This window comes from Coloeus monedula (assembly GCF_965178545.1).
Source record: "Coloeus monedula genome assembly, chromosome: 1".
Lineage (NCBI taxonomy): Eukaryota > Metazoa > Chordata > Aves > Passeriformes > Corvidae > Coloeus > Coloeus monedula.
Window position 1 is genome coordinate 91,017,663 of NC_138781.1, and position 20,424 is coordinate 91,038,086.

The 20,424-nt window shown below is 38.7% G+C and overlaps 1 protein-coding gene across 4 annotated transcripts in view; it reads left to right on the forward strand.

The window, feature by feature from the left end:
- FHOD3 (formin homology 2 domain containing 3) overlaps window positions 1-20,424 on the forward strand; it is a 386,114-nt gene that overhangs the window by 47,441 nt on the left and 318,249 nt on the right. For all 4 annotated transcript variants that reach the window (XM_082288796.1, XM_082288793.1, XM_082288794.1 and 1 more), the window contains exon 3: window positions 11,703-11,767. In XM_082288796.1, the coding sequence (XP_082144922.1) occupies window positions 11,703-11,767 (65 nt within the window). The remainder of the gene's footprint in view (window positions 1-11,702; window positions 11,768-20,424) is intronic.

A 20,424-nucleotide genomic window follows, 5' to 3' on the forward strand; every position in this document is an offset into this window, starting at 1 on the left:
CTTCATGAACTCTTTACGCTGTGTGTGGTTTTGGTTTGGGGTGAGCAGGAACCTGCGATTGGTAGACTTGACTGGGGCAGGTTGTGGGCAGCTCTTGGCATTGACACTTAAGAAATGTGAAGGGGCACAGTGCTCTTAATCCATGTGCCTGAGAGTAGTGTCCAAAGCACATGGCAGCTTCTGGGGTGTAAGACAGCACCTCACATGCCAAGTTCTGAAGTGTTCTGTGGTCTGGTTTTGTCCTATGGGGGGTTTTTAGTGGGTGGGCGTTTTTTTGGTGATAGCGTTTAAGTGCTGGGGTTTTTTAAGAGCTTGGCTCATGATTTTACAGCTTTTGTTTGTCAATACTACAGCAGCTGTGTCTCTTTCTCTCCCACTTTGCCCCAGAGTTTAGTCAGCTGTAAAGGGAAAAATCTATGTCTGTACCAAGGTACCTGTGGAAACATTTGAAGATCTGCTGTTTTTGAATTTAGTGATTACTGCTGGCAAATGAATGCAAAAAGAGTGTTTTTATTCAAAAATAATTTCCATTGTAAAATGTATTGCAAAAATACTCTTGTGCTTAGCTCTCTCCCAGCCCGTTACATACCAAATAAAGTGCCAAACCAAAAAGCGTGTGAATAATTCTTACAGTTTTTCCTAGGACAACGTTTTTTAAAGATAGCCTAATTTGGCATTCAGGTTTACATGTGAAAATAGCTGAGAAGTCCAATATTTTATGGTGGAAACTTAAATAAAAACAGCTTATGGAAACAGCTGATGCCAGATGTTCTATTTAAAACCATTTAATTTTATTAACATTGAAGCTGCTTAATAGCTGTGTTTGCACTCTGCCCTCCTCCTCGATGACGAGGCTGTAAGTTAAGTGAGCGGCTCTCGAGGCTTGGAAATGTGTTTCCCTTCAATTTGTGAGCAGGAAATCCCTTCCTCTCTCCATAAACAGATCATCTGCAGGGCTTCAGGTAGGGCTGCCAGAAAGCGCTGCAGGGCTGCTCTGAACTCAACTCCTGTTGCGAGCAGAACCACTGATTCGAGAATCCAAACCTGGAACAACACCAGCACCGTGGGCACTCACTGCCTGCCGGGGCAAAGCAGTGTAGTATTGCCCAGAGCGTGTGGGCAGCCGAGGGAGTTTGTGCGGGGTAATTAGTAAAAGCTGTGAATTAGCTACACTTCCTATTCCATGGCAACCATTCCCGTGTGTGCTCCTACCCGGTAGTAAATGCAGAGGTTTGTGTAAGCAAGCTTACACTCTGTTTTATCCCATGGGAATCCATTTGTCTGTGTGCGTGGTGTGTGGTGTGTGTTTGTTTGGTTTACCCCTGACTAAACTAAGGTGGTAATCTGCTTCTGATAAAAATAAGTGTCTCCAATTTAACCTCCAGTTGTGAGCTAACAGCTTCAACTGTTGCAAATCTGTGACTAGCCCAGGATCTCCAGTAATGAAGCCATGAAAATTAGTGAATACTGCCAGGGCTAAGACCACAGAAGTACAGCAAAACACTAGTTGATTTCACATTTACTGCTCAGTAAATGTGCTCAGTAATTGTGCTTGCTAGCAAAAGCATTGATGGCCCAGCAATAAATATAAAGCCCATTTCCGAAGTGGAATTAATATGGAGAAATAAGTGGCCTGAGAGCAGTGTTTTATATTTAAGAATTTGTATGTCAAGTTGGGAAGAAGCCCTTGCCAAATGTGATGCTAATGGAAAACTTCCAAAAGCAGAAAGAGACACAAAGCAGTATGTTAATCAGTGCAAAGTAGACTTTATGTACCTACATACACATATGCATGTTCTACTGCAAGGTAGGACAGCTTTAAAATAGTTCTTGCTGAGTCTGGTTAAAATGGTCACATTCTGAGAAAGCATAAATGGCCAATTAAGTGAGTAGGACGTTGCTTTGAAATGTGTTGTGCCGTTTCGAATAATCTCATCTTCACTTTGTTATCTTTTTAGTATCATCAATTAAATTGGAAAACCATAAAAGATAGGGGTTTTTCCCTTAAGGTAGTAGAGAATGATTTCTAGTAAAAGAGAAATGTTTATGAAAATTTCTTAAAACTGTTTTTTACAAGCTAAGTCATTTTTTTGCTTTTTTTAATTATAAAAGAATTTAGCTGCCCCTTTTGGAACTGTAAGTCAGAGTAAGGTCAGGTAGAAGGAGCCTTTGTGAGAAAGAAGATTACTATGCAGGTGCTGTTTGTTTCTGCTCTGCAACTATGGAACTTCTAATGAAGTTGGTCACAAAATCAGCAAATGGGTCAGGTTGGAAGGAACCACAGTGGGACTTCTGGTCCAACCTCCCTGCTCCCTGTTCAATCCCAGAGCACATGGCACAGGATTGTGTCCCAATGGTTCTTGAATATCTTCAAGGAAGGAGACACCACAACTTGTCTGGGCAACCTGTTCCAGTGCTCAGTCACCCGCACAGTAAAGAAATTCTCTTTTATGTCCAGGTGGAGCTTCCTGTGCATCAGTTTCTGCCCATTGCCCCTTGTCCTTTTGCTCGGCACCACTGAGAAAAGCCTGGATCCATTCTCTTGACACCCTCCCTTCAGATACTCACAGACATTGATGAGATCCCATCTTGGTTGTCTTCTCTTGAGGTTGAACAGGCCCAGCACCCTCAGCTTTTTCCCATGAGAGATGCTCCAGCCCCTTAATCATCTTTGTAGCCCTTTGTTCTACGTGTTCCAGGAGCTGTGTATCTCTTGTCCTGAAGAGCCCAGAACTGGACACAGCACTCCAGGTGTGGCCTTGCCAGTCCTGAGTAGAGGAGCAGGATCACCTTCCTCGTCATGCTGACAATGGTCTTCCTGATGCACCCAGACCATCTGAAGTGGTCTGGAACCAAAACTGACAGTCCCACAGTGTTTCTGGGAGCACTGGAGGGACCCTTTGCCTGAAGACATGGAAACATCAAGTGACCCATCTGCTGGAGATTAATTTATTTTACTTTCCTCCTTTCCCTTGTCCTGTAGGTTTCCAGTTCTTATAACATTTTTTCCCCAAAATTCCAGATATTTCAAGGCATCTGTTTCTCCAGGGGTGAAAAGGTTTTAAATGAAAATGTTCATATAATGTGGACTTCGAAGTACAGGTGATAGCAAAACCACATGACCAGAAATCACCCACTGTAAAGATTCCTGGGAGGAATGTGCATCCAGAGCTTGAGAGTTACTGACAGCAGTGGGAAATATATTACCTAAGAATTGGAAAGCATTGGTCAAGTGATGTGTCATCTCTGAGGAAGAACATGATGCAGGGTTGACAAGAAGTGTGGAAACAATGCTTTTGGTTTTGTGTTTTACCAAGAAACAATATTATTGTTAAAAGAGCTCTTCTAATGCAATTCTCCTCACCATTTTTCAACTCATAAAGTTTGAGTTTTCTTAATACAAAAATATAAGATGGAGATTTAACTGATCATGCTAAATGACAGGATAATCATCCCACTGAAAACAATTATATATGTGTTGAGCTTTTAGGTTGGGAAGCGACATAGTTTTGTTCATGAATGACAGCTCTTTGAAAATGGTCTTTTTCTGACTGTGAAGGCAGCAGTCGACCCTCAAATATTCGAGAGGCTGTTGGAAGGTTTTTGTTTTAATGTGTGGAAATGGAGCCATTAACAACTGAGAAAGAGCCAGCATGATGATTCAGAAAGTAGGGAGAGGAAGTGGGGAGGAGATTCTCACTTTCCAGCTTCTGAAGTTTGCTTGCACATACTACTACTATCCAAACTACTAAAAAGGACAAATGGAACCAATGTTTTCTGCATTTTGAACTCATTGCATTTTAGAGAGTGTAAAAGTGATTAGTTATCTTTTAGCAAAAATCATTGCCTTGTGGTGAGGTATGCAGAAGACTCCACCTTTTACCGACATGTACTCGGAATACATTAGTAATAAATAATTTAGTGCTATTCATGTGGCTTATCATGCATACTTGGTAAAGTATGCTTTACCAAGCACTCGACACTTGTGAATTTCTTATTTTTTTCCCCCTTCTCCTTCTATCTCATTTTGTTTCCATTTAAAAAGAGGGGGGGGGAAAAAAAAAAGAAAAATGACAACCCAGCCTAGTGAATATACTTGTTAAGATTTCGGGGGGCATAAAAACCCAGCCCCTCGTAGTGACAGTCTGTGGGTACTTATTTGTGCAATTGTACAGACATTGGTGTGTCAGCCAGGACGCTCTTCCACTCACTGGCATGCAGATGTAACTTTTTTGGGGTGGTTTATAGGGTTTTAGTAGGGAATGAGGCAGTTATTTGTTAAAATCATGTTGACAAATACAGAATGTAATATTGGAATAATCTGCAGAGAAGAAAACACGTACGAATCTCAGCATACTTTATTCTTTTGTATACTGTTGCTTGCGCTAATAATTGGCAAGATTTTGCCTGCCCAGTTTTTGCTTAGGTAATCTGCTGGGATTATTTCTAGTTGGATCAGTAAAGTTTTAATTGTGTTTATAATTAATTTTTTTAATGCAGAGTGAACAGACGTGAATAGTTGCTATCTGTTTACTTCTTTTTGTCCACTTCGGTCAAATGATTATTACTTTAGTAAATGTGTCATGATCCAGGAATGCTCTGAATAAAACGCTTCTGCTAAGTAATCAGATGATTTACAAGTGTATTGCAAGAACGGGATGCAGACACATTCTGACTTCACAATAATTTTTTAGATGGAAAGAATGAGGTAAGAAAGAAAAGCCCACTGACTTCCTATGAGGATGAGTGTGTTTGCCTCCAACAGCCTGTCATGTACCAGAATAGGTTGCTAGTGCTGTCATCCATTTGAAGAGTACTAGCATGTAAAAGACTTATTTTTAATTATTGATATTATTTCCTGAGCTCTTCTGCTTCCATTATTCAATGGCAATAACATGAGTTTGAACATGACAGTTGGATCTTTGGATAATAATCACCGAAGAACTTCAAAAGGTTATTTGTTTGGATAAGATTTTTTGAATGACTTTCAGGGAGATTCTTAATTCCTCTCTCTGTGCACATGTGCACTCTCTCACTTCCAAAAGACTTGGCTTTTATACAACGTTTTTTTTAAAGGGTCAGAATTTTTTTTTTCAGTCTCTTGAATCTGCAGTTGAATGGAGAAGCATATCATAGTGAAACAGCAGTCAAACCGTATCTTAACAGCTTTGAAATCAAAGCCTAGAATTATGCTGTCTGATTAATAGCAGGTTAAAAAACACTTTCCTTATTGTGTGTGTGCTGGCTTGCAGATCTTTTTCAGGGAAAACCTGATAGACTCAAGTGCTTGAACTCTGGCAAAAATTTCATCCTTTATGCATTCAACAAGGAACAGTTTGTTTTCCATTTCTGCTGTGGAGCACCTTAAGCTATGAAGCAAATGGCTGTGAGGCAATACCCCATTGCAGAAGCATTTTCCACTCCCTAAAATGTGTGTGCAGTGAAGATGGAAATGCACAGGTTCTGAAATGAAAAAGCAAAAGCCATTTGCAAAAGTAATGCACTCTAGAGCAGGTCTGTTGCCATGTGTTTGCTTTTGGTGGCATACTGTAGTCTAGGTATCTTTTGTGGGAGTCAGCGATTCTTCCTTGAGCTCAGGAATTGCTGAATGCTGTTCTCATTAAGCTACTTCTGTTGGAAAACATGGATACAATTATTGGAGATGGTTAGTGGTCCACGAAGAAACCTGAGTGGTATGAGAGGCTGTAACAAAATGTGAAACGTGTTGTGCATGTGTACTTTGAAAGCAGCATCTGCCTTAGATAGGTTTTCATAATGGTTAGATTGTTACATCAGGCAGAATTAGAAGAGAATTGTTGTAGGGTAAGTTGTCAGGTTAGGCTGATGTTAAATGCTGTTCAAGTCTGGAAATAGTTTCAGTGTTATCAGGTTGAGGTTAGTTTTCATCCAAGCTTTGCCTTCTTTGGGATAATGGGCTACAGCCCATGGTGTTAATTTAGCTTGATTCAGTAGCTTGTTGTGTTTGCTTTGGTAGTGGTTCTGAAGGATTATGAAAAAAAATGGTTATTCCAAGAGAGGCTTGGTGTCAGGTAAATGTATGCCTGGCTCATCTGATACGCACTGGTTCAGAGTTGGCCTTGCTGTGAGTGATTGACTGAAACTGCACCTCATAGCAGTGTGAAAAACCGAATATGGGGGGAGCTGGAGGCTGGGGGAGCAGCAAGCCTTCCCATCTAATAACAACTGAATAATAAAAATACAAGGTACCTATACTGTTTGCCAGTATATGATTCTATTTGCCTTTATTTTCTTTGATTTTGTGAAACTTAGGAGGGCAAACCTTATGTAACCTGTAATATTTTATGGAGTTTCACAAGTTACGTGCAGGCTGCAGCTGTGAACCGCTTGCTCTTTACAGCACTCCTCTAAAGCAGGATGAGGAGGGGCATCAGCTGTGCTGTTAGCCTGATGCAGTGGGAAAGGTAAGGTCCATCCTCTGGACCCCCATTCTTACAATCCCTTTGCTGCTGTTGCCAGTTTGAATTGAAACTTCTAGTATTCATTTTCCACCACATCTAGGCCATCTTTCCAGAATCTCAGCTGGGATCTGAGGGAAAGGATACTCATTAGTTTAAATATCCAAACTCCTATGTGCACAAACAAACTATGTAGTTTCAAAGGTTTTGAATAATTGTCCTTTCTACACAGCAAATTATTTTTCTCTCCAAGTTATCCTCATAATTATCCCTGTCTACAGCTGACTGATAACACTAATCCTAATGGATGAAATCCCTGCTTGGGATAGAGTAAAATGAGAGTCATGGGAATATGCTACTTGAAAACTGCTCTGAGGGTAGGATATGATCGCCTAGTATAATCTATTAGTTTATTTAAAAAACCCAAAAAACCAGAGTCACCCTAAGAAGATGTATCACTCTTAGTTGCTGTGTTGCCATGTAAATGTGTGTAGCACTTCATGAAAGATTCAGATCCAAGTTTTCCTTTATCAGGTAATGTTTTTTTTAAGTCCTTTAAATATTTCAGAAATAGAAGAGTGTACAGACTCTAGCTAAGAGCAGAGCTTAGACACTCATCTACATTGACTGAAAAGATCCAAATTGTTTGTAACTAAAATCGTGGCTTCTAACAGCATTGGACTCGGCTTCTGCTTATGATGGCCTTTTGATGATTCAGATGTCTGTTACAGATTTTATTTTTGAGCAATTACAATGAAGAATAGTAAGTTTGCTTGTCTGTGCTACTACAGAGAGTTATTAAAACCATTGCAATTTATCTGCTGCTGTGCTGTAAAACTGTAGCTTTTTCCATGACTGTCAAGTATTGTGTAGAAAGCAGAACAGGAGGATGCCAGAAGGATACAGCATGGCCTTTTGTAGAATTAACACCTTTAGTCTAATGAAGTTTCTTTATTGAATCATTAAGCAATCAGTAAGAAAGTTTGAAAAGGGATTTTCTAGTTTGGTTTTAAATTATAAAATAATGTGTTTTCAGAAGCAGGAGATTGTTTTAAAAAAGGCTAAATTTATTGAATTGAATAATTCAATAATTTATTCAATAGATTGAATAAGGCATTCGGAAGAATATTAGGAAGTCTGCATAGTTGCTGTCCTGAAAGAAAGAAAACAGTGAAATAGAAAATGTATGTTAATTGATGCATTCTCCTATTTTACAAAGATGAGCTTTGTCAAGGAAATGACTGTGGTCTGTCTTGCCAATGAATCTTAATTGGATATTTACATAAAAATCCCATTTTTGATACCAGCAGGTCTTTAGCATAGGTCTGAGGAAGAAAGATGTCATGTCTTAATAAAACACTCTCTTGAAATTTCCTTTCAAAGATTCCTTGAAACATGAAGAAGAAAGCTGTCTTTTGGTTTCTTTTAATGTGTGGTTTGTTTGTTTGTTTTGGGCTTAAATTATTATTATTTTATTTATTAATACTTTTTCTCCTCTGTACTCCTAACGACATTCTTGGTATTTTCCTTCTGGTCAAGGGATTGCTTGGCTCAGACAAAAGCTTTAATTCAAAATAAGTAACTGTTTAAGACAGCCAACTGAGGTACTATTTTCAAAATGTCATTTAAATCAAGACTTGGAAGTGTATAATTGAGTGAAACGATTTGTAATGTGGTGCATAAACAGTGACAAAATAATGCTTTTATATTCCGTAAGACAGGCACTCAGTGAGCTGTTGGCATGTGTTTATTTACTTTCATTTATTAGAGAAGTTGAATATAGAAAAAGTTTTGTGTCTTGGTAACTCCAAAGACTAGAAGTTAATCTTACAGCAGTAACGATTCTGATCTCAACACAGAACAACTGTGTCAACAGAATATGTGAAATTTGCCTACTCTACTACTGCTAAGTTGTAACTATTAAATTAACTCTATTAACTACTTGGATTTTTTTTTAAATAAATAGTAGCCAGTTGTACTCACTGAAACTTTTTTTAAAAAAGTTGTATCAATAAAAATACAAGCCTTAGTTAAGGGTAGATGACAAACTTTGTTACATGTCCAGGTTTTGTTCTTAATAAATGAATCATGTTTGTTGGAAATACTCTCTTCTGTGGTGTATTTTTGAACCTACTTTGTTTTTAATGCAAATGGCCTGTCTTTCCCATGGCACCCCCCTTCCCTACCCTGGTATCATGACAAGCTTACCTACAGGCATGCTTTTTAATACTATTTGGCCAGTAGTTCATGAGTCTGGGAAATCATGGCTGGATTTCAAGTTGCCCTTTTTTTTTCAGCATTTATTATTGTAACATACTTTCCAGGAAATTGGTATGTGTAGAATCAGGGATGTAGTAATTTTCAGTGGTGATCTTAATTTTGCAAAAGTGCTACTCATATTGCATGATAGTCAGGAGTATTCAGCAGGAAATTGTGTAATTTCTAGTATTTTACATGTGACTGGTCTTATTATAATTAGCTGCTGTGTGGTAAATCTAGTTAATATGCCTAAACCCCACGAAATGCCTCTGTAGTGATGATCATGGTGTGGTCTGGGGAGAAAGGGGAGAATGCACCATCATAAGTGAGTCTTCATCTTTGTAAATTCTGGGGTTTGAATCATGTTGATTTTGGTAGACTGGAAAAATTGCCAATGCAACCAGTGGGAGATAAAAATAAAAATTAATGTTTGTGTGTGAGACTTTTCTGTGGTATACAGTTGCAACGATGGTGAAGAACAGAACCTGTAGAAGACAGCTTGCTCTAAGTTTTGCTTTAAGTTTTCAGGGGTCTTTGTTAAGGAGGTGAGGTGGAGGAGGAAGTAGCATCACTGTTGAAGCTTGGACAACTACCAAAAATAGGCCCTGTTTATACTGAGAAACATCATGCATTAGATTTTTAGAAAAAGAGGGGAAAACTGTATAAAGTTGTAATGGGCCTGAATCTCTACAGGCCTTAAAATCATTCTCCTTGTGTTCATTTACTCTCTGATGGCTGAGCACTATTTGCTGTCTGTTCTTCTAGCAAATCATCACAGACCTGTAGATTTCAGCAGAGAGCTGGTGAAGCCATTGTACTCCACAGACTGCTGAAACACTAGATACTGCCATGATAATAATGTCCATTATTTGTTACATTAGCAGTTTCTTTTAGTTTAGTTTTTCATGATGGGAAGAATAGTATGTCTGATTACGTAGACATACTTTGCTAACTCTGGGTTATTCTTTTACAATTCTGGAAGAAACAACCTTTACTCAATTCTTCAGTTTTCTGATTTTGTTACCTTGGAGGATTTGTATGTCAAGTGTATCAACAAGTCCATCAAGGAAGGGAGATCAAGAGAAACAGTTTCTGTACAGAATCAGATGTTTGGAAGGGCGAGAGGTTAGGTCAAAGATTCCTCACTAACTTGGCAAATTAAATATTCCAGAGGAGTCAGCATTCCTGTGGGGAGGGGCAGCTGTCAAAAATCTGCAGAATATGAGCCCAGGCAAAGACTGTGTCCAGCCAGAACAGGAGAAGTTTAGGTGGGCAGAGTCAGTCCTAAAGCTGGAGCTGCTCCAGGAAATTTCACAGTCCACACTACAGCCTGCTTTTGTGGGGGCAATAGCATTTGCTGCTTGGCGCTTCAAGTTTTTAAGAGAAGGGAGACACTTTGCCCACTCTGTCCTAATGATGTCCAAGTAGACCTATTAAAGAGAAATTTCAATTAAAGGTTTTTGGCTTTGCTTTTTAAAAAAAAAAAATCTATGTTTAGTGTTTTGGGTTTTTTTGATCTATAGAGAAATGTTGCAGTTCTGAAACTGGAACTAAGTCCTCTATTAGCAGGTACACAGGTGCACGTTAGCCACTTCTTTTTCAGGTCCTTACTTTTCTTGGTTTTCCCATATGTTTTCCTTGGGGCAATATTTTTCTGAAAATACCTGTCACTACTTCTGTTACCTTGCTTCCCCTGCAAATCTTTCAGAGAAATAATATAAAACTTTTGGCTTTTTTTTTTTTTTTTCATGAAAAGAATTAAAAAAATATTTTTGTTCTGCAAAATAACTGTGGGCAGGAAAACAATAAGGTAGGGAAGAACTTTTGTTGTTACTAGAAAAATGTTTCAAGTTACAGCCAGTAGAAAATTCTGCTGGATGTCTGTGTGAAGGGTTTAGCCCTGAAGCCGCTCAGCAGAGTTGCAAAGTATATAATTGAGAAAGGTTGTGCTAGTTTGTGCTCTAACTTGCATGTAGAAGTGGGTCTAGGATTCACATGACACAAACTAAGCTGCATTTGATGGTGTTCTAAAAACAGTTTGCCTTCATGCATGTTTTCCCACAATAAATTCACTGAATCACAGAATGGCTGAGGTTGGAAGGGACCTCTGGAGGTCATCTGGGCCACCTAGAGCCACTTGTCCAGGAATTGCATTTTTAGTTTCAGAGAAATGAGGGAGAATATGCTGTTGTACAAGCAGAAAAGACATTTGGCTTTCCTTACCCTCCCACCTTCCATCAGGTGAGCACATTTGGGTGCAGAGGAAAGGTGTTGTCTGCACCCTCATGTCAGTTCGCAGGTGTAGCACCTAGAAATCAAGAACAGTGCTCTTGTCCAGGTTGAAAAACATGCAACTAATAGTAACTTGACTGAAAAACAAATGAGGTATGTAGCAGCTAATTAAAATAGGCACTCCATTTAAGACCTATATGGAGCTGAGAGCCAGAGTGAAGAAGGACTAAGTTTTGCCTTTTTGCATGAAAAACACAGCTACCTTTGTGCTTTAAAAACCCATTAGGCTACATGAGTAGATCTGTGAAAATGTCAACAATCTCTTGTTTAACCTTGGATTTTCTTTTACTGCTTAATTATACATAGCATTAAAGTATTTCTGTGAAAACTAAAATGTGCAGTCATCTCTTGATACTTCTCTAATACAGTTTTCATTGTGGTGGGCTGTCCTTGGCAAGTGTCCAGATGCCCACCCAGCTGCCCTCTCACTCTCTCTCCCCAGCAGAAGGGAGGGGAAATAAGGTAAAAAAACTTGTTGATTGAGATAAAGATGGAGAGATCACTTAACCATTACTATCATAGACAAAACAGTCTTGATGAAGAAAATTAATTCATTGCAAATTAAAATGGAAGTGGATTATGAGAAACAAAGACAAAATTTCTAGTATCTTCCCTTCCCTCCTACCCTTTTTTTCTTAGGCTAAATTTGCCTTGTTTCTTTCCAGTTCCTCTTCTTCCTCACTACACCTTTACATACTTTTCTTCTCTTTTTAGGAGGGGCAAGAAGCACAGCATAATTCTGAGGACCCAGCTGTCAGTCAGAGTCCATGCCTGCATTGGTAAGTAAAGTTCCACAGGTCTGAAGGAGACCAAATAAACAGAATTCCAACAAGCAAATCTGGAGTGTATGAATCAGACTTCGCTGTGTTCTAAATTGACGATAATGGCCAATAAATTGATTTTATTATTTTGTTTGTTGCATGCTGAAATTAGGTTGTATTAGCTACACTACCCTTAAAGCATGTTAAGCATCCCAAGGAAGTATAGTATTGACAGTGAAGTCAGATGGTAGAATCTTCAATTATCTGTCTTGTAACAGCCTTTGTGTGTGCTCAAAAAAGACTGTGGTCTGAATTGGGAATGGGATCTGAAGAATTGTTGGCTGACAGCTAACTACTATATTTTAATAGCATATAAAGTTTATTACTTCACATCTTGCAGATCTTGGCTGCATATTTGTCATTATCACAGTGTCAGTGTCTTAAAAACTGGTTAAAACAATGCTGTCACAAGGAAAAGTCTAATGAAAGTCATAAAGTGCGTGTCAGAAGAGCTTTAAGGTTGCATGAATGGAGGCTGATGTTCTGGGATAGCGTTAATATGCTCTCCAGCATTCTACAGAGCAGAATGTTTCACTGAGTGCCAGTGGCAAAGCTAATGCTCATGTCCTGCTGATACTATGAGAGATTTTATGGGAGGCTGGTTTAAAAAAAAAAAAATTAAATCCTGTGTGTATGTGCCACAGTTGGTTTCAGCTTCTTCATAGTAGATTCAACACTAATATGTTTAACTTGTTGTTGGTCTTGCTTCAGGAGATCATAGCTTGAAATATAGGTATCTTCCTTAAAAGGAGGAGGAGGAAGTCAAAGTTTTGTGTCATTTCTAGTGACATTGCTTTTGGAGGATTCAGGTTTTAAATACAGCTGAATGTTTTCCCCTGCCCCCAGGATATGTTATGAAATGGCATTTCTGAGAATTTCAACTGAGTATAAGCAACCTACAGAATTCCTCAAATACCTCTCATTGAGAACAATCTCTAGGCTGCCTTGTGCAGGAGCAGTTTCTCCTCTACTACCATTGACTTGAGGAAGAACAGCAGAGCAAGCCTACTTGTTAAGTGTTACAGAAGGAACAGAGATGATGTAAAACCTAAACTGATTTTATAAATGTCAGTGAAATTAGGAACAGCTTGGAGAAGATTGTTCTTGTTAGGTCTGGAAGTATATTTGGCAAAACAGACCAGTGCAGGAAGACAAGATTTGATAAGTTTCCCGGATTGAGGTTTTATAAAAAGAATTTTCATGTAATTTTTTTTTTCTCCAGAGTGCAGCCATCAAGGAACTGGAGCACATAAGGTTCTGAGCTTCAACGTGTGGTTGCATTGTTGTTATCTGTTTTCATTCAAGCTTCCTGTGGGCAATTAGGTGTATTACTGTGCATGTATCTTAATCGTTCCTGTATGCAAGTGTAGTCCCTTGTCAGGTGCTGTTGCTCTCTGGCAGCAGTGATGCATTCAGCAGTGAGTACAGAGGAAGTCAGGCTGCAAAACTTGAGTCCAGATTTCAAACTCCTAGAGAAGAGGTGTGTTTGGATATGGGCTTTTGGCTTGGTTCATTATAGGCAGGAAAGCCAAATGCAAGTTCTGGTTCTAATTTCCATTCCCCCTGCTGAAGTTTAGATTTTTGGGGTAAGTTTTTGTTTCAGCCCATAGTTTGATGTAACGTAGTTACTTTTCTCTTATTTTCTTTTTTATTTTTGCATATCAAGCTTGTCTTATTTTTTGGTATGGGATAGTTTGAAAGACTCGGGGGATATTCTGTGTTTCTTACTACTGGTGCTGTTTGTAGAGCTGTGCCTGGCAGTTAAACCTGTCACAGAATAAGAGGGTTATTTCACTGGCACAGTGGGTGTGTGCGCATCAGCTGCCTGTTGACTTCTCTTTTGAAATGCAAGCATTAGGTTTAGAGGTTAAAAGATGTGTTACATATTTGGAGTAGAAGTCAGGAGCTAGAGGAATCCGAGATGGTGTTATGTGGAGGAAAACTGTCATGCTTCAGGTATTTTCTTTCAGTCTTCACAGTATCCGTGGAAAGCATTGTGGTTAGCAATGTTACTGACTCTGCAAAGTCCCCAACAGGTAGCTAGGGCTGCTTTCTGAGAAGGTGTGGTTTGTTATGTAGTGACCTTTCTGCAGAGCCTCCAGTCATCTTTGTGTTCAGCATTCTACTTTGCTCTTAAAAGCTGATAGGTGTAAAGAACTAGCTTTCCTGACATAAACTCTCCCATTTTGAAGTCGCATCAATTCTTTTATCCTTCTTCCTAACTCACTGTACTTTTAAATTGTGGGAAATAACAAAAGCATTTATGTTCAGATATCCAGATAAAGTTTTCCATCGTTAGTGACTTCAAATCTCTGGAGAATTCATTGGGCTTCAGTGTCAGAGGATGTATTGATTACAGGCCAGTATTTTCTGAGACTTGGGAAGACTTAGCAAGTCCCATGTCAAGTGGGATAGGGTTTTTTTGGTTTTAAGCAGAGCAGGGAAGGAATGACTTGAGTGCAGTAGTTGTGGTACTTTCTACCCTGTTAAAAACGAGTCCTTCTTAAGTACCTTAATTTAATGCATTAATACTTTCTTTTTTTTTTTTAACTCTTAATGTGAGTTCTTTTCTTATGTTCATTCTAAGGACTTTCAGCATGAGGGAACAATTTTTCTTCTAAATATTACTCTATTTCTTTTCCCATTTTGCTTTCATCCTGATTAAATAATCAGGATTAATTAATAGCTAATACATTTAAGTGGTTTTAATACAAACTTCAATATTTAGAATGTTTCTTTATATCAAAAGAGCATTGCTGAAACCAGTTCTGTTCAGAGAACATAAATAATTGAAAATTATAGATGTATTTTTGTACTTGTTGATGTCCAAAGACCTTAGTGGAGGAATCATAGAATCATAGAATAGTTAAGTTTGGAAGAAACCTTAAAAATCATCTAGTTCTAACCCCCTGCCATGGGCAGTGGTGCCACCCACTGGAGCAGGTTGCTCAGGGCCTCATCCAAGCTGGCCTTCAGCACTTCAGCAATGGGGCATCTACAGCTTCTCTGGGCAACCTGTTCCAATACCTCACCACCCCCACAGTAAAGAATTTCCTCCTAAAATCTAATTTAAATCTGCCCTCTCTCAGTTTAAAACCATTGCCACTTGTCCTATCACTAGCTGCCCATATAAAAAATTGCTCTTCTTCTTTTCTAAAAGCCCCCTTTGATTACTGTAAGGTCTCCTTGAAGCCTTGTCTTCTCCAGGCTGAACAGCCCCAGCTCTCTCAGTCTTCACAGAAGAGGTAACCAGAGGGCTGGAGCATCTTCATGCCCTCTAGACCTGTTCTGCCAGGTCCATGTCCTTCCTGTGAGTGCAGCACTCCAGGGTGGGTCTCACAAGGGCAGAGCAGAGGGGCAGAATCCACTCACTCACCCTTCTGGCCACACATTTGATGCAGCCCAGAACGTGGCTGGCCTTCCAGGCTCTGAGTGCTCCTTAAATCAGATAGTGTCTACTGTAGGGTTTTTCCCACAAGCTTTCAAATTTGACCTTTTATTCAAATCACATTTATTATGAGTTACTACCCTTGTGGGAAAAGTCTTTTTAGTATTTTTGGCAGCCATATGATTTCGTATTTAGTTGTGTCTTAACATTATTTTAGTTTGTATATATTTAACAATTACAGGGCTCAGCTGAAGCCATGATAAAGTCTAATGTAAATGAGAATGTAACTATAGTGTTGTTCAGAGGGGTAAGAACCCTTAAAAACAGGCAGAGAAATATTCTCGGCACTCTGGGTTCCTACGAGAGTGAACACCAACTGTCAAAAGTGTCAAGACTGTCAAAAGTTTTAGCCCCTGAAACTAAAAAGAAGGTTTTAGTCAGAGCAACATTATGACAGTGAAATTTTGAAGATCTTTACCAGCTCCAGTTTTCTTGCAGAAGGACTTGGTTTAACCATTAGGTCCTTGGTTGGCCAGCTCTGTTTGTGGCTCCTGCTTCATTTGTTTGTGCATTGCTTCATAGTTTTTTTCTCAAAATCTGATGTGATCTCTGAAAAAAAAAAAGAAAAGGCACCATTTGCTCTTATATATCTGGGCGCTGTATTTAGCCCAAGTGAGCCCCATGTCCTCTTCTAAAATGCTTATGCCTGTGATGTTAAATCAGGAGTGTTGCAATCAATGCTGAGAATGATGTTTGGACAGAGATCCATGACAATGACTTAGAAAGATTCTGCCAAAAGAAGTTTGATATAAGCTTCAGTTGTTAATACAGTGTAATACAAGAAGAATGCAAGTAACAAAAGTTGATGTGATTCTGAGTGCATGTATTGACCTGGGATTACTTGGAGTACTGTGGCTTGTAAGGCCAGCAAATCTTGCAAGGAGTATTTTAAATTTTACTACCTTTTAATGTCAGCTTATTATTAAAAAAACCCCAAAATCTCCAAACCAAATAAACCAACAAAACCAACCAAAGCACATACCCAGGACCCCCAGTTGGTTATTTAAAATGCTTTTGCACTATAAAATTACTTTTTTTTTGTATGGTTATATCTCTCTCCTATATTTGTGCAGTCTTTCTTTCATCTGTCAGTAGATTAAAAATAATTTGCATAGATGTTTGTGTATATTACATTTCATAGCTTGATCCAGTGAGGGCCCTAAACAGAGTGCAAGTGTATTATTGCAAGAGTCTTGCTAAATGTATAATATAGCTTCAGTATTAGTTGTTATAACCATTTTATAATCTAGTTCTCTTGGCTCTTGCACATGAGCAGATGCAAAGTTACCTCTGCAGTGGATTATTCCCAACGCTGGGACACAAGGGCTGCCGTGCCGCACAGCGGCTCTTTCTAGCCCCTATTATCAGGGCATCTGTGTTAGCCAGCAGTGTTACCACCAATAACCCAGCCTTTCCACAGAGCTCTCAGATATCTTTTTGATATCCCCTTGTCTTGATATCATTTATGAAACGTAGCCATAAATATCTTCTTGAGCCTGTATTGTTCTGGGATACCTGAGGGAAGCTGTAAGCTGGTTGTAACCATGGGGCTAGTAGAAGCCAGCTGTTTTTATTTGTCCTGTAATAGCTGAACTATGCAGCTAGTCCTTTTTTCCATGTACGGTTTTCCCTTCTGTTATCCATTATGTGGACTTGTTGCATGTGTTAGAGCAGATATGATTAGATTCTGCAACTATTTCTGCATCTATTGAACCTTCTGGTAGGACTTGCACCTCAAGCATGTGGAGGGACAAGTTCCTCCCAAGTGGAATCACAGTGCTTTCACAAAGACAAAACCCTGTGTTGAGTCTGTTACTGTACCTGGCCCTTTGTTGCAGAGAACTTGAGATACATGGACTGAAGGGGGGAAAAACGTGGTTTTTCTTCTTAAGAGTGTAGCATCGAGGTGTAGAAAAGTCAGTGCTGTTATGGTTAAAGAAATGTGAAACCATGTTGCATTTCATTCTTCGAGAGTAAAGTTAAACTTGTGCCTACAGCCTGTGTTCTTGGTACTGTCTCACTTGAGGCGCTGCTCCCTGCAAGTATCATTACCCCATTTCATTCTGGCACATGTGCATTTGCTGTGTGCTGAGTGCTTGAGTTGGTTTTTCATGGCCATGGACAATGTGAAGTTCCTCTAGTTCATGCTGTAGAACCTTGTAGCTTTGTTTTGTTCTTTTAAAGGAAATAACTGATGGATTTTAAAATAAACAGCTTTCTTTTGATAAGAGAGTTTCTGAACACACTAAGAAAAGGAGTCTTATTAAAAAGCTTCCTTAAAGGAAGCTTAACTGTGGGACTGTGAGCTCTTCATTTGGGCAAGTAGTGATACATTCCAGAGAAAGAGAGGAACTTCGGGTTGTTTGAAGGACATTTTACAGTTTTATGTTCAGTGCTAGGCATTCCTAATAAAAAACATTTTCAGTTTGAGAGAGGGAACATGTGGAGAGCATTAGCAGTTTAGTAAAACGTGCAACCAATTCGGATTTAATTTAAAGGGAACAAAAGAGGTGCCTTGAGAATTTGTCGGAAGCGCTGTGGTTTTGCCTTCTTTGCACTGATGGTAACAGGAGAGAGAGAGAGGTGAGTTGAAATTGCTTTATCGAATATCTTCTTAGCATAATTGGGACCAAAAAGACTGTGATTAATGGATTTAACGGTGCTACACAGGGATCTTGCATGCATTATGGATTTGTAATCGTGATATGCTTCCTATGACTCTTGCTGTAACTTCGTAAAAGTCCTGACTTAAATGAAGATAATAAACAACATGCTTATTAGATGTAAACTGACATCACACAAATTGAAAAAACCTGAGAAGGAATGCCAGAACTCGGGGGGAGTTTTTTAAGGGTTAGGCTTTTTTTAATAGAATAATTTAAGTTCTAGTTAAGACAGTGCACACAGTACTTACTAGGGCCTGCATCCAGATGTGATTGGAAATATCTGGTTCAACTCTCTTTGAGTGAAATGTGAAATAGCTGCAAAGGCTGTGATAAAAATACCTTTTTCAGCTTTTAAGATTATTTAAATTTTCTTTCCTGAGAATGTGGAACACAGATGCTCTTAAGTAAAATCCCCTGGTTCCCAGATCAGGTTACTTTGTGAAAAATCTATCCATATAAATAACTTGTGGTTTTGCTTTAAAAATGTACACCTCTTTAAATTGAAATGTTAGATTTCTGTTGTACTCCTTGTGCATGTGTTTCGTCAGCCTCCTTTGTGGGGATGAACCACGGTACTTTCCCATAACCTGTGATTTACCTTCTGTTATCTCACTGAGAAAGAAATGGCCAGTCCTGTAGGATCTCAGAAGTTGTTCGAGACAAAGGTAGATTTCCAAGGCTTGTCCCTGAATTTTTAATTTAAAGTGTGGTACTTAAAGTAGACTTTGTAGCAAGAAGAACCAAGAGTCTGTAGAGCAGGTAAAGCCTCCATTAGCAGTGGCATTTTCACATTAAAGTGGTAGATTCTTGCATTAGATGGGCATGTTCCAGATTTGAAAGGACATCTGTGGGGCATATTAGTGGGATGCTTTTCTTGTCTTGGGAAGCATTGTTTTCAAATGTGAAAGCTTGGCTGACTCAACTCACACTGGGAAGTGCTGCAGAAATCGAGCGAAATGTATTTGAATTGGGTATCCTCTTTCTGACCTTTTTTTTCCTTACAACTTTCCTCTTTTTTTTTTTTTTTTTTGCCACATGTAAAAATCTGCAAGGAAGATGGAATCTACTTTTGACTCTGAACACATAGCGAGATTTAAAACAAGTCTTATTTCTAAACAAAACAGAAACAACAACAAAAATTCCTCAATCATCTTCAATGGCACCATAAAGGAAACCATATCCTCATAAAGCCAGGGAGGAAAATTAGTATGATACTTTGCTTCCCATGCCCCAACAGAAGTCCATTTATATGTTTCTTTCAGGCTTTTTTTCCTCAAGTAATTATAAAGTACCATATTATTGATTCATGGATTTTTTTTAAGTGCGTTTTTTTCCTGCAATCTAAAAACATCTTTTTGAAGATTAAAAAAAAATCTGTTAAAAAAATGAAACAGTTTATAGCTGCTTCTAATGGACTCCTCAGAAAATAACTGATAACAGTTGTATCTACATCAATGAGGTCAGTGCTGTTGATAGCACATCAGTAGTTGTTGACAGTTTTCATATAGTTTCCCTTTTTAGCCATTTGCACTTCGCACATACTTTATAGATATTAGTATTGACAGACAAAGCAGTTCTTCCTCTTATGATCAGTGTTCAGACTGTTGAACTCATTTTGCTGTAGACTGAAGTACAGCATGTTCAAGTCCTTAATTAAGGGAAAAAAAGTTAAGTTCATATTAAGTATCTTCAAATAAATTAGCATTACACTTGGAAAAGAACAGAATAATTTGTTTCCTGCCTCCATGTAAACCTGCTTTATACAGAAGATACAAACCACACAAGTGAATTGGATTTGAATTAGTTCTCTTGAAGCAGTCCAACACTCTGTCATGTTTTAAGCTTTACCCTTCAGAACTTACAACACTGAAACAAAGTTAAGGACCTAAACTATGGAAGAGAAATTAGAAGCTGTTACTTAAAAGCTGTGGGTTTGGAGTAAGAAGTGTGGAGGAAGGTATTTCTACATGATGTTGTTCTCAGCCCAGCCTCTGATTTAGCTTTGTTTGTAAGGAAGGCAGAGGGTTGCCAATTTTGCAGAAGTGAAATTAGGCTAAATATAGTCCTGTCCCCTCTGAGATGTTCTAAGATGCATGGCCTGTACATGTAGTGCAATAAAAGGGAAGAAGGGGTGTTAGTTCATAAGACAGGGAATCATGCGAGTATGAAAAGGAAGCTTCCTTTCTCTTCAAAATTAATCATTACATGTAGGCTTTTGATACCTTATGATGGTTTATTTCGTATTAGCTTAAAAAAGAAAATGTGTGTCATTGAAAAGCAAGGTCAGGAGATGCATGTTTGAACATTGTCAGACTGATTATCTTTAAAAATGGTGTAAGCAAAATGTGCAAACTCGTGGTAGTGATGCTTCAAACAAATGCCACTTGCCAACTTTTCGTGAACTTGCTGCTAGTCCGGCTATATGGGTATCATATTTCAGACCAGGGCTATGTTGTTTCAGTCCTTATACTTACTGAAGGCAAGGTTTTGTTACCATTGGA